Genomic DNA, 15,213 nt, shown 5'->3' with positions numbered 1-15,213 from the left:
AGGGGGGGAAAGAGGGGGGAGGGAGGGAGAGAGAGAGAGACCACATCTCATCTGTTTAGACATGGCAAAACATTTTAAAGACTCCTCAATCCATTTCTCCAGGGGGATTCTGGGAAAATTGGCATTTTGCTCATTATTGTCCGCTATCTTGCTTGAGAAGAAGAGCTATGGTGGAGAGAAATCACCAACTTTTATCCTGGGGGTCTCAGGGACTTGGGCAGCCCAGGAGAAACCAGGTTTGATCCTGGAGGGAATCAAGGCTCAGGCATGGAGGTCCCAGGGCTGCACTGGGTGGGGAGGTGGATTGAACTGGCCCCCCGTCCCTCCCAGCCGGATGTTCTGCAGTTTGGCGATTTTGAACTGGGGAGTTGCAAAAATGCATCCAGAGGAAATGGGGGTAAATCGTTTTCATGTGATTGCTAAAAACACGACCAAGTTCTAACTCCACTTGAGGGAGATTTTGCCCTGACCTTTTAATGGGGGGAGGAGGAGAGAGGTTTGAAGTTTGAAGAAAAACGCTTTCCCTCATGCGAGTCCTTGTACACTGTAAATTTATTGAACTATTATTACATTTTTTACTGTTAATCATCCAATCCCTTGTATCCAAACTCTTCTTCAGGAAAGGAAATTATTTCCAAAACATAAAAATATAAATTCTGCATATTAAAAGTGCATACAAATAAATAAAAGGCATTGACACACTCTCATGCACTTGCTCCGAAATAAGTTAAAACCCCTTCTGGGAAGGAGACACAGCCTCCCCCCCAGCAGATTGTAGAGATTTAAAAAAAAGACGGAAACTCTGATCACGTATCAAAGTCAGCAGCGGGCAAAGGGAGGGAAGCATGCGGCTCCTCACGCGCAACTCGGGTCTCCACGGTTGACTCGTCGGGTTGAGCATCTAGCTTTAGCCAAAGGTGAGCTGGGTCTCCACGGCGCTGGATTCTCTGGCTGCCCCTTCTGGAGACGGTAGAATCTGAGGCGGCCGGCCGGCTGAGCTCAGAAATGCTTCTGGGGCCCTGAGGAATTTCCACAACTTCCACGTATGGCAAACTCCCTTCTTCTCCTCTAAGTCTCTCAATTTTGGCTCTCGGGTCAGCGTGTTTTTCCCCCCCAGTGAAGAAAAACCTTCACGTCAACTCACCAAAGATTAAAACTAAACCCTGGTTGCTTGTGCGGTTATGTTGGACCCATCGGCAGATTAACCGGAAACGAGCAAAGAAAGATTTCCCCACAAAGGTCATTCCAGCTGGAATTCCCAAGCGCAAAGGCCTTCACACACCCCCACCTCCGAGGGGTTTCCGGAATGGCTAAGCAGAAGGCACTGAACCAGTCAGACCAGGCCTGTCCTGGGGGCCCAGGGGTCCTGCCTGGTGCCCTTTCTAGGGCCCCCCTAAGCGACTCTGCAGGCCGTAGCCCAACAGCCAACTCCCCCTGGCCAGGACAAAGTTCTGCCTTCCTGGGCCGTGGGGAGGTGGCTGGCATTCCCAGGACCTGCCAGGGGCTGACAATGTTCATGAAGCCAAGCGACGAAACGTGGGTGGGGAGGGGTAAAAGCTGCATAGCTTCTCTTGCTTAGAAGGACAAATGTAGCTGACAATAAGAAAAACTGCCTGCCTTCTTTGAAGTACTTCACAGCTAAGTTTTATATCCACAGACGTCAACCAAGGGTCACAGAAGGGAAGCTTTGGGGGGTCTACCAAAGCAAGGAACAAAGGCTGTGGGCTCTTCAGATGCATCCCATGCAGCTCAGACAAAGACCCCCTCCATCCCAAATTCCTGCAACACAACCCAGGATGCCTGAGCTGCAGCCTCCAGACAGCACTCCAGCATCCTGAGGTGACACGGCCCACAGCGAGGGAAGGTGCTGCAACTTAGAAACACCAGGAGGGAAACGGGGAGCCTATCCTTGCCGGTAGTGTATTCTACTGTAGCTTGCAAGAGCTGTTTGCATACTTAATACGGGCATGCATAGGGAACAGCTGAGCGGCACCATGCAAATTGGACTTCAGTAGTAGGAGGAAAGTAACTGGCCATGCTCAGCATTCCAGATGTGATTGCCAAGTACAGAATTAAGTCACTCCTGGAGCGTGGAGGTTCCCTGTCCTTCTCTGAGCTGATCTGAGCCTCATCTGTGTGTAAAGACACGGACTTAAAGCACGGGCTGCAAAGTTAGTTGCAAAGGCTTCGTGTGGCGTATTGAGGACAAGTAATGTGAAGTGTTCAAGGTGTACCTCTTCTAACAGAGCAAGGTACAAATTAACACCAACCTAATCAGAAAAAAGAAAAGAAAAGAAAAGAAAGAAAAGGAAGAAGAAGAAAGCTTTCTGGGATGAGGAATTGGACTCTTCTGTACTAGAAGGATGACCACACAAGAAATATGCCCGCCGAGGATGGACGTGATTCCCATCCTCTTTGAAGGATGCCAGAATTAGTTACTACCAATCCCCACCCCCACCCAACCCAACCCCAAGAACTCAAGAAGCTTCCTAGATAGGATATTGCGGCGTCACACAATCAACACAACACCTCGATTCTTAGGCTAACTTGTTCAGATGCTGCATGAGCCCTAGATGGCAACGTTGGCAACAGAAGCAAATGGGCCTTCCTCCTCTCAATGGAAGGAGGTCCATGGGACAAGGGAGAACCAAGAGGAGCCCCCACCAGAGGAGGCTCCAAACAGTGTCCAGAGAGAGCTTTAGAAGGGCTGCTCCCAGCAAGCGGCTTTTACTCCACAAAGAAGACAGTCTGAATAGAGGAGAAAGACCTCAAGGGTCCAGTGGACACCCACCGGCTCTCCTCCTCCTTCTTGCATGAACTGCTGGTACAGCAAATTCACAGACACACGCATGCGCGCGCACACACACACACATACACCCCTATTGTGCCTCACATAGACAAGAGAGCAGCCTGCAACTCTCTGCCCCCACCCAGGAGCCAGCTGCTCTTCTTCAAACCGAAGCATCGAAGTTCATCCTCCTTCCAACAGAAGCAAATTTCTCCAACCGGTGCTTCCCCAGTGGGACAAGACTGTGATTGCCAAAAGGCCACAGCAGGGGGGGGGGCGAGGAATTTTGGGAATTTGATCCCAATGGTTTTGGATGGAGCTAGTGGAAGAAGTTTGTTCCAAAGGGGTAAAGCCCTACAGAGTAGGAGAAGCTTCCTGGAAGTTCCTTTGTGAACTTCCCGTGAAGGAAGGGAGCTCCCTTTTGCTTTCCAGGGGCACCTGAACACTCTAGTCCAAGACTGGGGAGGGGGCAACAGCCTCCTCCTAGAGCTGCCAGGGCAAAGAAGACCGAGTCCCTGCAGAGCAGCCAAAGAGGAGCTTAGGGGGTCAACCACAGAGGGAGGGGCTGAGTTCATCTGGAGGCAGCAAGAAAACCTCTGCCCAGGGAGGAGGCACACCTGCCACCCAGAGGACGAGAGGAGGATCTAAGGCATCCTTCCTTTCTGCACGCCCGTACCCAGCCAGCGGACATGGAGGATGTTTGGGAGCAGCTGAGCAAGAAAGAAAAGGCGGCTGTCAGAGGGCCAGAGCACCCAGGACTGCCTGGGAAACAGGAGGAAAAACGTGGGGAGGGAGACACAGTCCTGGTTCCACTGGGGGGGGGGGGGGGGCTGGAGCAAGACGGGGGTCTTGGGCTGAAATGCCACCCAGAGAAGAAGCAAGAACACAAATAGCCTGGTCCAGTTGGGTCCCCCAAAGCAGAGCGCCCCTCCCGCCAGAAGCCGGCCATCAAAACAGCAACACCCCTCCCCCCAACAGAAACCTTTCAGAATGAAAAGAATGTGAAGACAGAGGGAGAGAAAGAGAGACAGAGAGAGAGAGAGAGAAGGCACCTTTCTCAGAGTCTTCGGTTCCTCCTACTTCTGGCTGAGCATTTACCTGAGAAATAATGTGAGCGCTGAGATATTGCCCTTGGGGAAGCTTGCAACAGGGGGAGACAAGGAGGGAGGGCAGCACAGCCGGACCAGGGGACCACTTGTGCCCCGGGTTCCCTCGTGGGCCTTCTCAGCTCACAGAGCTGGGCCACCACCTGCCCTGGCTGGCCCCAGGACGGCACGCCTGGCGAGACCTCCCGGCTTGCAGTTGTGCCAGGAGGAGGGCTCCATGGACGGGCTGGGGGGGGTCCCTGGGCAGCCCTGCAAATGCCCACCGTGACTGGCACAGTGGGCACAACCGGGAGGGGCCTGAGCAATGAGGTTCGCCCATCCACAGGAAACGAGGAGGAGGCCACCCCTCCAGGCAGCCGAGTAGAGGCGGATCACGGCGACACAGAAGATGTGCGGGCGGAGGAGGAGACCCCCGGGGGGAGTCTGGGCAGAGCCTTGTTGATGGCCGGCCTGCCCCCTCCGGGGGACTTGGGGCTGCCCTCGGGCTGGGAAGACTGGGATTTGCAAGCGGTAAGCAGGGAGCGTTTGCTGGGCATGAGGGGGTCTTTGGCAGCCACGCTGGCATTGGGGAGTGCTGCCTTCTCCGGAGGCTTCTCCTCCGAGAGGGTCTTCCCAGCAGCCTTACAGGAGCCTCCCCCCGCCTTTTTGGCCAGCAGGCTGGTCTTGCCCAGGTCAGCTGACCGGCGGGTCTCCTTCTGGCGCAGGGCGGACTTGAAGAAGGACAAGCCTTTCTCCTCTGACTTGCTGTCCCTCTTCAGGCTGGAGCGGGGGCCGGGGCCGGGCGAGCGCAGGCTGGCCAGGGAGGTGCTGCGCACGTGCTTGCTCTCGGGCACCCTGCCCTCCCCACGTGCCTGGCCCAGCCGGGGAGAGTTTGTGCGTGGGCTAGCGGCCCCGCTCTTCTCCGAGCTCATGCTCAGCTTAGAGCCCTCCCTGCTGAGGCCGCGCTCCGAAGTCCTGCTCTTGCCCGAGGGGGGGTGTCCCCGCACAGAGCCCCCCAAGGAGCTCCTTCTGGCTGCTGCCGAGGACGGCGAGGAAACCGGCCGGTGCTTCGGCTGGGAGGAGGTGGCAGAGGTGGCCTCGGGGCCCTTCACGGCAGCATCTTTCTTGCCTGGCCTGGCTGCGGGGGAAGCAGGGTGCCCACTGGCCCTGCCCGAATCCAGCTTGTTCCGGGAACGGGAGGCCTTCGGCAAGGCTTTGGAGGGAGGGGGGGATGCGACTGGCCGGTGAGCCGTCAGGGAATCCTGGTTGGACAAGACTGCCCGCTCGGACTTCAAGCCGCTGCCTTGCCCAAGGCTGTCTTGGGAGGGAGGGGCCTGAAGGGGGCTGCCACTGTCCGGCTTGGCCAGACAGCCAAAATTCTGAGCGTCCTTGACCGGAGAGCTTTCCACAGAGTCGCTCTGGTCCACGAAGGCGATCTGGTTGTTGTTGTCAAAGGGGCCCAGAGGGGGGGCGTTTCTGTCCGCCTGCGTATCTGCCTTGCCGGCGGCTTTCCACGCTGGGGCATCTTCTCTGAAGACCCCTTCCATGACTGCCAGCGGGGCCCTGCCGAGTGTCAGAGAGTCCTGCTGTCCACGGTGGCTGCCTCCACCTGCCCTGGGCTCCAGGGGGCTGCCGGACAGACTCCGCCGGCTACCAAAGCAGGAGGTGGCCACGCGGTCATCGGCCGACTCTCCGATTCTCTCCAGGGTGGAAGAGGAGCCGTGGACAGGAGAAGCCGAGTTGGAGCGCATCTGCAACTTGGCAGAGAGGGACCACGATGGGCGAATCCCGTTTTCATTGGTGGCCAAAGGGCTGGTCACGGAGGATCTGGAAGACAGGTTCTGGCGCTGGACGCTCCTCACGAAGGGCCGGGTAGAAAACCCTCCTGCGAGGCACAAAGACAGGAGTCACCACGTCACTTTGGCCTCCCCCACACAGGGAGCCAGGCGCCTCCTCGTCCTCCTGGACCCCTGCAGTGGTACGGTTCCCACGCAGAGGGCGGAGCAGCAGGGGCAAGAGGCTCGCACCCGAGTGCTGGGAAGGAAGCCAGTCCCCAAGACCCCCCTCATCCCTCCCGCATACGCACCGTCATCCTCACTCCGCTCCCCCATCAGCTCCACCGACTCCGAGAGGGAAGCCAAGGAGGTGCGCCTGGAGGAGGCCGCTGAGGTCACGCTGGGCGGTTTGCTGCCCGGTAGCCGACTCACCCAGTGCTCACACAAGGAGGAGCTGGTGGAACCTGCCAGAAGGAAAGGCAGCCTGTCAGGCAGGGGGCAGCTCGAGGGGCCACAGTTCAAGAGACGGCACCTTGCTCTGGAGTCAGCATAGGGTCCTACTGGGACCACTGACTCAAGCAGCCGATGGGCAGCTCTTCTTGCGGGGTCACTCGGTTGGTTGGGAATGGTGGGTCAGGTGGGAGAGCCAAGGGCTGAGGCCTGGCGGAGAACCAGAAGGAAGGCTTCTGACCATATGACCCGCAAGGAAGACTGGGAAGAGCGGCCGCAGCTCTTACCTGCCACGGAACTGTTGGCTGACCAGGTGGGAATGGCCGTCCGCCTCTGGTAGAAGAGGATGTAGGCCGTGGGCTTGCACACCTCGTTCTCGGCCAGCTGCTGGACCTCACTGTCATCAAAGCAGTACCAGAGGCCGTCCACAGAGTTCTTGCAGTAGGCTGCAGGAGAGGCTGCGTCAGGGACAGCCGGACTCCAAAAGGCAAGGTGGCGGCCTGCCCCAGCCCACCAACCCAAGGGGGAGGAAAGGAGCCGAGGAGCTCCCCCCAGTGGGAGGGCCCTTGGGAGGCTCTGCTGGGAATCCAAGGGATCCAAGCACAGATCGAGCTGGGGGAGGGGGGGCAGGCCTCCCAGGGGAAGATCCACCCATGATGCTGAAGGGCTGCAGCAGCTCAGTCACCTGTGTAATGCCCCCCCTGCATCGTGCCATGGTGGTTGCACACTGCATACAGGTCGTAGATGAAGTCCTCGGGGTCTCTACCCAGACCGTAGGGGCGCCTCCAGGGGGACCAGTGGGAGGGCAGGCTCCAGCTGCTCTGGCTTCGCTTGACCACGTGAGGGGTCATGTCAAGGCCAGTCAGGGGGAACCGGACCATGTTCTGCAGCTTCATCCGCCGGTCTCCTTCCTGGTGAAGAGGGAGAAGCGGGGAGGCATCACCAGCCGGCTGTGCACGAGGCAGAACCGGTGGAAGCCCACCAATTGGCCCTGGCCACAGAGGAGGCCCCAGGAAGCCCACTCTCTCACCTGTCGGAAGCGCTTCAAGTGAATGATCAGCACGTCAGGCAGCGTCCAGAGGCTCAGGCTGATGCTTCCTTGCTGCAGCTGCTTGCAGTGGGGGCAGCGCCAGGCATCATCGGGGGCCAGCTGGAAGTGTGGGTGGAGGGGGTCAGAGGCACAGCAGGAGGCCTTCCCTGGCCCTTCCTCCAAGCAAGGCAGAGCGAGCAGAGCACAGCTGTGGCCAGTTAGGAGGCAGAGAGCAGCCCCAGCCCCTCCCTCCAGCCCTGCCCTCTCTCTCCCAGCCCTTCAGAAGAGGGAGAGGGGTGCAGTAAGAAACAGGTGGTTCTCCTCCCACCTCCCCCCCCCCCCACTTTTTCCAGGCTGCAAAGCTCAGATTATTTCCCGTAGCAAATAAGAGAAAGCCTTGGGGGAGGCTCTGTGCCCCCTAACTCCAAACGGAGAGCGCTGTGTCCTTCCCTTCAGCCGGGGGGGGGGATGAGGGGGGGATGACCCCCGAGGCCACTGACCTGCTCTTCTTTGGTGTAGAGCTGGAAACACTGGGCTAAGGTGCAGGACTGAGGCTGCTGGTGCAGCGCCCTCTGCTGGCGGACGCTCTCGGCATCCGGGATGTACTCCTCCTCGGTGTTGATGAACAAGCTGCAACACGCAGAGGGAAGGGGGCATTTGGTCTCCTGTGTGTTTCCGTGGCCGCCCAGCTGAAAAGAGCGACACTCCGGGCAGCAGAGAGAAAGGAAAATGGCCCATGCCAGCCAGCCAGCCCGAAAGAATCCATCAGGATGGGATTCTCTCCAATGGGCGGCTCTGGCCGGGAATGAGACGGCTCTCGGCTGCCTTTGCAAGGCCCGCAGGATCAGGGCCAATGGGGCATCGTGGGTGTGTGTGTGGGTGTGTGTGTGTAGATTGGTCCAAAGGAAAGGGGCCGCCCCTTGGGTTCACGGAGGCCTCTGAGCATCTTCTGGAAGGCTGGCTGATGCCTCCCAGACACGCCACTCGCCTTGCTGCCTCTGCCAGCAGCCACCCTGGGGAGCATGGGAAGCCCTGCAGAGCAGTCCTGATCTGGGCCCCTTGATTGGAGTCTGCAGTAAGCCCCCTCCCAAGAGCCCGGCTCTTCCTTACTAGTCTTTCGTCTCCTTGTCCCATTCGACCACCAACTTCACGTGGGGGGTCCCGCCTGTCCCAGAAGACTTCAAGGTTCTGCAAAGGGAAGAGAATCTAAGAGAAGAGTCGCCCTGCCCCCTCAGGAACAGCCCCTCCTCACGGGACTAGAGGTCAGGGGCCCTTTGGAGAAGCACCTGGGCTCCAGGCTGTTGGCGCCCCAGAGACCCTGCTCCTCCAAAGATGGGGGATGGGTGAAGCCCTCAGCAGCCCCCTCCCCCCCCCGCAGCCACGAGAGGCACGTTCTGCATGGCTCCACGTGGAGAAGGAGCAGCTCCTTGGGCCTAGGCAAGAGCTCCGCCCCGCTCACCGTTCCACCATCAGGTGGCAGAGAGGCCGCTCCTCCTGAGGCAAGAGGTACGTGATGCCCACAGCACTGACCACTCGCAAGCTGAACGGACACACCTGCGTGGGAGGGGAGGAGAGGGCGGGCTGCTCAGAGGACAGGCAGAGACACAGTGACCATCCCTGGGCACACGCCCCAAAGTTCAGCCAGAAGACTGAATCCAGAATCCTCCCAAAAATACAGGCAGTTCTCAACTTACCACCGGTTAAAGTTACCACAGAAGCCCCAAAAAGCAACTCACAACCGGTTTCGGAGTTCCAACAAATGAGAACGGGGACACACACAAACACACACATCGCAGTCACATGACTGCATTTTGGGCCTGAATTTATGGCCGATGGCAACCTTCTGCAGTCATACGACCAGCCCTCCCAATGCTTTTGCCAGAAACCACCATTTTCTTCTAGGTCCCAGCAAAAATTGCCAGGCTTGATTGCAGTGGCAAGTTGAGGATCCCCTGCACACACCTTCCAATGTTTTGCAATTTCACTGTGTGATCAACCTTCTTTCCTTCAGGGGCCTCTACGTGACTTGTAAGCAGTGAGCAAGAAGGACAGACATCTCAGCCTCCCCACCATTGTGGTTTCTAACAATGTCTTACATAATCTCCCCCAAACATTTTGCTCTTTTGCATTTTGATTGGCACAACTTATCATGATTGTTGGTGAGAAAATAGGAGGGAGGGAATGAGCGAGGAGGGAGGGAGGGAGGGAGGGAAGGAGGGAAGGAGGGAAGGAGGGAAGGAAGGAAGGAAGGAAGGAATTTTAATAATGCCAACTAAAACTGCAAACACTCATGTTGTGTTCAGCAATGGCCACAAGACCAGCTCTCCCTCCTTGCTCGAGGCACAAGGGTCAAAGGGAGGATGCCCCATACCTGAATGCACGCTGAGGGGCGCAGGAAATACTGCATCTTCTCCAAGATCTCCTTCTGCAGAAGGTCCCAAGGGATGGTCTTCTCCAAATGCAGCACAAAGGGCTGGCCAAACCTGAGAAAGGAGCAGAACGAAGAGCTGGTTATAGAGACCCCCTGCGCAATCCGGGGAGCCTCCTGGTTCCTGCCAGGGAAGCCTGGAGGGCCTCCGCACACTTTCAGGTTGCGCGCCAATTGTACCTATTCCTGGGAGGCTCTGGGCACAGTCACTCATGGACCTGTGAGCTTCTGACCGGATTACTGCAACCCGTCGTATATATGAACCAGTTGCCAGGCATCTGGATTTTGATCAAGGGACCGTGGAGATGCGGAAATGGTTGTAAGTGTTAAAAATAGTCAGAAGTCATTTTCAGTGCCAGAGTAAGTTTGAATTGTCAGCAAACGAAGGACTACAGTGTAATATCTCTTGGTTTCTGTTTTTAATTTCTTTTTTGTGTGTGTTGTTTTAACTATTTAAATGTTTTTATGATTGTTCACAACCCAGAGTCACTGGTTGAGATGAAAGGCTATTCAAAGGGAATGAATGAATGAATACATTTTTATAAAGCATCTTTAGCAGTGGAAAGCTGTGGTCCCCCTGCCCCTCACCTCCAAGCAAATCCTAAGGCCCTGGTCACAGATCTTCAGCCTCCCAGGATGAAATGGGCCTCCTGCCCCCTCCCACCCCACTCCCTGCCAGAACCTTTGGCAGCAAAAGGCTGCTTGTAAATCATGAGTCATAAAATGGGTCTTCACATGACACACACCCCACCTCCCCACACACGATTGTATGACCTTTTGCAGTGGTTGATAAGCAAACCCGTTGATCTCTATGGGGTATTTTTTGCCAGAAGCCAGAAGTAAATGCAAATTTTTGGAAAAAGTGTTGTAAATCAGTCACATGGCTTGAGGGATGGCCATAAATTTGGGCCAGTTGCCAAAAATGCAGCCATGTGATCGAGGAAGGGAGGAAGGCATCAAAACTCTGACACCAGGTGGGGGTCCATTATAACTATGAATGGTTGCTAAGAAACCAGTCGTAAGTCAAGGACTACCTGTCCATCCTGGTTCAACTCCTCTGAATATGGGCTGGTGTGGCAATGTACCTTTTAAAAGTGTCACCCAGCGTTCTGACCTCGGCTTCCCCAGAAAGCAGGAGGCAGAGTCCAAGCCTGACAAAACCCCTTTTATTAAACGAAGGTGAATTCCTCTCCTTCACATTCCGCAAGGCCTGGCAAAGAGTCTTTCAAAGGAATATTTATGACTACAGACCTTATCTATCTTGGAAAGCTGCCAAGGAAAGTGCAAGGAAAGACTGGGCACAGACTCTCTGAGATTCACAGACAGATCTTCACACTCCTGAAATGAATTTAACGAATGAACGGTTTCCTGCAAAAGCCCCCTCCCCTTTCGCTCCTCTTTTATTTCCTATGGGAGGGGCCATTCACCTTCTACCTGTGACTTTACTCCCAAGTCGACCCTGATTTCTGAGTTGTTCTTTCCTTCTGGCAGCTCTGCGCATGTGCACACTGGAAACAGGCTCCAACAATTCCTCTGCCCCACAGCTGTCTAGCTCCTTGGCCTTGTCCCTGTCTCTGCCTCCAACACAGGGCCCTCGTCAGAGCCTTCCCAGACTCCAGGACTGGCCCATGCTCCTCCCCAACCTCCTCACTGTCCGATTCTGCTGCCAGCTCCACTGGTGGGCCACAACACCCAGAACCCAATGTACAACTCCTCCTCACCCCAATCCATTTTGATATTCTATTAACACAACTCGACTTTTTGAAGCCGCATTTCCGGAGCCCCAATGGGTGGCACTTGGTTAATCGAAGGGCTCCGGCATGTGCCAATCCTGCTGGATAGGACTGGCCAGGCAGGGACCGTCAGCGATGAGGCCCTGTGCCACCTTCAACAGATTCAGGCCAAGGCAAAGAAGAAAGTGCCAGGTGAGAGCCAGGCCCCCAGGCTCACCTCTTTCCCTGCTGCCCACTGCAGGCTCTGTTACACACCAAGATGACCAGCTTATTGCTCGGGGCAGCCGCTGCCGCCATTGTCCGGGTACTGCCGCTCTCCAGCCTCACCTGGGCATAAGTGGGAGACCTGGCATGGTCGAGGCTGTGTTTCAAGTGGTTCAGATTGCTGTTGGCATGGATTCCTGGAAGAAAGCAAGGAGAGTTTCAGCCAAGATGCCCAGAGCGGAAGGCCCGGCTCTGTTCCCCAAATCCGGACTGTACAGAAAAGGCTTAAGGGATGGGATCGGAGGCCAAGACTCAACCTTCTCTGGAACAGTCTGGAGATCCAAGGGCAAACCACAGGGCAAAGCAGGGGGGCCCACCCAGACCTCCCACCCAGTGAAGGGCTTGCCCGGAGGGCCCAGACCCACAGATGTTCCCACAAGTCAACCTACCTCTCTGGCTGAGGATCCCCTCTGGCCAGAAGGTCTCGGGGGTCTCAAAGGCAAAGATGCAGTCGCTCTCTTGCACCGTGTCCAGGTCGTCCAAGTCAGAGAAAGAGCGGTGGAAGCCATCGTAATACATCTCCGTGAGCACAATCTGCAGGAGCCCAGAGGACAGCCCTGTCTCTCTCACAACCTGGCCCAGCCGAGCAGCCCAGCTCAGCCACGCCTCCCCCGGCCACTCCCTTCCTCTAAGCAGAACTGCCAAGACTCAGCGCTTGGGTTAGATCGGCCTGACCAAATGCCCAGTCAGTCCAGCTGCTCAGGGAAGACCAAAAGCCACGCGACCTCGTGCACTATTGCGCCCTCCGTTTTGGAGATGGATGTGGTGCTTATTCTAAGAATTTGTCTGTTGGCACAGTAATTAAAATGCAGTACCCTGCAGGCTGACTCTGCTGACTGCCAGCAGTTCGATCCTGAGTGGCTCCAGGTTGACTCAGCCTTCCATCCTTCTGAGGCCGGTAAAATGAGGACCCAAATGGTGGATGGCAATATGCAAATAATGCTTCTTCACTGTAAACCACCCACTGTGGCATACAAGTGTATTGTTATTGCTGTTGTCTCAAACCATAATTAAGCCAGCATTGTTGGTGGTCATGGACTATCTTGGATGGCTCGACCTAAAGGCATCATGAACAGGGCCACCTAATTTCCATTCCTTTCCTAGGGAGACCAGGAACAGCTGGCTTCCCCCCTCCTGAGCAGGCGGCAAGGAACAGAGGCAGCCTTCAGCATCTGCTCACCCTGGGAGGCTCAACAGACAGGAGAGAGCAGTCTGGCTGGGAGGGAGAACCACCCAAATAGCCCCCCGGCTTACCTGCTTGGCAGGTATTTTGGTTTCTCTGGCCACCGCTTCCCTCAGCTGGGCCACTGTTCCAGACAAAGGCACGGCCACTCCAATGCGCATGCAGTGGGAACACTTCCCCCGATAGACCACGGTGACATAGAGTGGGCTGCAAAGAGCCAGAGAGGCTGCTGAGGAGGCCCCTCCTGCACCAGAAGGGGCCCCTCCCTCAGACCACCAGACGGGGGAGGGAGAGACCAGCTCTCTCCCCTCAGTCCCCCAGAGCTTCCCATCCCTTCTTTTCCTATCTGCCGGTTGGGGTGACCCAATCTGGGCCCTGCAGACCTACCGCGTGTGAGGCAGCGGGATTGGCAGAGAAATGCAGAGGAAAGGGTCGAAAGTGTTGCTCTGCTTCTGGCAATGAGGACAAGTCAAGGATGACCTGGAACAGGAAAGGCCCTTTTTCACCCCATGCAGTAAAGCCAGAGGGGGGAGGGGAGCCCCACAGGTGAGAAGACGGCATTCGTACTGATATTTCCACCCAGAAGCCCCCTTTGCTACCCAGGGGCATCCCATCCTGTCAGATACATGATAGGCAGAGCCAGGACAGCTGCCCTCGGCTTCCGGTGGTGGGAATTAGAGATGCTCTGGAAGCCAAGGCCACCTACGCTCTGTCTCAGGGCTCAAGTCCAGGGGGGGCAGGATGAACCAAGGACCGACCAGACTGGGTGGTGCAGCCCAGGGGCAGCCCTACTGGCTGGCTCTGAGGAGCTCCACCGATTCCCTTTCTTCGGGATGAAGGCAGGGGAGCAGAAAGCAGGGGGGGCCCTTACCTGTACTGAGCTTGGAAGAGTTCCTGAACAAAAGTGCTGTTGACTGGCAAGAGGCTTCCCTCAATCAGGGAATCTTCTTCCAACGGTGGCTAAAATGAAAGGGATTCAGGAAGGCCAGTCAGTCTGGGGCTCAGTAATTTGACCCCAAGGACAACCTGAAAGCCAAGACTCTCCGGAAGTCCACCAGAGTAGCACTGGAGAAATTAAAACACCCCAAGGTCTGCCTCCCAGGAAGCCCGTTTTTGCCTACAGGCCTTTTGTGATCCCAGCAGGACACCCAGCAAGGAACACAAACCAGGCAACTACCCAAGACAACCCAGTGAGTTCAACCCAGTGGTGCAATTCATCTTCTAGCCTCCCATCGTTCTCTCCACAGGGCTCCTTTGCAGCCAAGCCAGGAGCAAATGGCTCCAAAGCAGAGGGCCTCACCTTCACAGCCGCTCTCCCATCACTGTTCTTCACTAAATTGTGGAGATCTTCATGGACTCGGTCCAGAAGCCAGAGCAGGAACTCCTGTGCGTCGTGTTGTGAGCTCCCGCGGAACTGCAAGGCGTTCTTGGAAACGATGCTCTGTGGAGAAAGAGCCCAGAGTTTGAGAGAGCCCCCACCCTGCTTTCAGGACCCTTCCCATCTGACAGGCGAAGTTGGACCACCTCCAGATCACAGAAACCATCAGGCGGTATTCACTACAATCTCCTCTGCCCACCAGCCCAGTTCCTCTTCTTGAGTGGAAACAATGGAGGCCAACTGGGATGGGGGAGAACAGGCATGGATTTTGGGGAGGGCCCTGATCCACCCATATGGATCCCTAAATGTTCAAATGACACCCTCCCCCTCTGATGACCTTCAGGGTTGATGGAACAGCTCCCAATATCTAGGACATGGTCACCCTTGGAAACACCAGGAGGGAGTGACGATGGCCCAACTGTACAATCTATTCCCATCGATTTGTTTTATGGATTATTGTAAGTGACCAGAAGGCCTTGTGAAGTCAGGGACAAGGCAACAACAAATACCCCTTCCCCTGCAATTCACACAAGCCAACGGGCAGCCCTCCTGCAGAAACTGCCCCGCTGGACCCCAAATGCCTTGCAGGGAAGCCCCCAAGGACAGCAACAGGCAGATGTGCTCCAGGGTGGGAGAGTGACCGTAACCCTAACCCAAACCAGGGGTGAGTACAGACTCCTCCCCAGGGCTAAAAGAAGCAGCGCAAATCCAAGTTTCCCCTTGCAGATTTCAGAGCTTCCTCCTGCATCAGCCCGAGTGGCCGGACCGCTGGACAGCAACTCCAGCCAGCCAAGGAGGCCAGACTGGGAGGTCTTCATCAAAACCACTGCAATAGTCCCCTACAGAGGAGGCCTCTTTTAGTAGAAAGGTCTGGCACAACTGAGCCATTATGGAAAAGGAGGAGTTCCCACCTACAGCACCCACCCACCCCACCCCCTAGAAAGGGGCAAGGAACATGAAATCAACAGTTTAAGGGCTGGGGAGCGGGGGTTGGTGAAGTCAAAGGAGCTCAGGTGACTGGCTACTAAAATCTCACTTACGGCAGGGAGATCAACACCTGTGGCAGGCTGGCAAAGCCGGGGCCCTCCAGGGACAGAAA

At 56.2% G+C, this 15,213-nt stretch overlaps 1 protein-coding gene across 1 annotated transcript in view; it reads right to left on the bottom strand.

Moving 5' to 3' along the window:
• Positions 1-534: 534 nt before the first annotated feature.
• USP31 (ubiquitin specific peptidase 31) overlaps positions 535-15,213 on the bottom strand; it is a 45,792-nt gene continuing 31,113 nt past the window's right edge. The window contains exons 2-16 of the mRNA XM_087729019.1: positions 14,037-14,177; positions 13,608-13,696; positions 13,124-13,216; positions 12,808-12,943; positions 11,943-12,087; positions 11,507-11,690; positions 9,500-9,611; positions 8,588-8,682; positions 8,239-8,316; positions 7,629-7,758; positions 7,129-7,248; positions 6,784-7,009; positions 6,386-6,544; positions 5,960-6,112; positions 535-5,758 (exon numbers count right to left, since the gene is read on the bottom strand). Of these exons, the coding sequence (XP_087585145.1) occupies positions 4,266-5,758; positions 5,960-6,112; positions 6,386-6,544; positions 6,784-7,009; positions 7,129-7,248; positions 7,629-7,758; positions 8,239-8,316; positions 8,588-8,682; positions 9,500-9,611; positions 11,507-11,690; positions 11,943-12,087; positions 12,808-12,943; positions 13,124-13,216; positions 13,608-13,696; positions 14,037-14,177 (3,354 nt within the window). The 3' untranslated portion in view covers positions 535-4,265. The remainder of the gene's footprint in view (positions 5,759-5,959; positions 6,113-6,385; positions 6,545-6,783; positions 7,010-7,128; positions 7,249-7,628; positions 7,759-8,238; positions 8,317-8,587; positions 8,683-9,499; positions 9,612-11,506; positions 11,691-11,942; positions 12,088-12,807; positions 12,944-13,123; positions 13,217-13,607; positions 13,697-14,036; positions 14,178-15,213) is intronic.

Source organism: Thamnophis sirtalis, unplaced genomic scaffold (assembly GCF_051295495.1).
Source record: "Thamnophis sirtalis isolate CommonGarterSnake01/CBP01778 unplaced genomic scaffold, rThaSir2_p1.2 scaffold_14, whole genome shotgun sequence".
NCBI lineage: Eukaryota > Metazoa > Chordata > Lepidosauria > Squamata > Natricidae > Thamnophis > Thamnophis sirtalis.
This window is presented reverse-complemented; position numbering and strand designations above follow the sequence as displayed.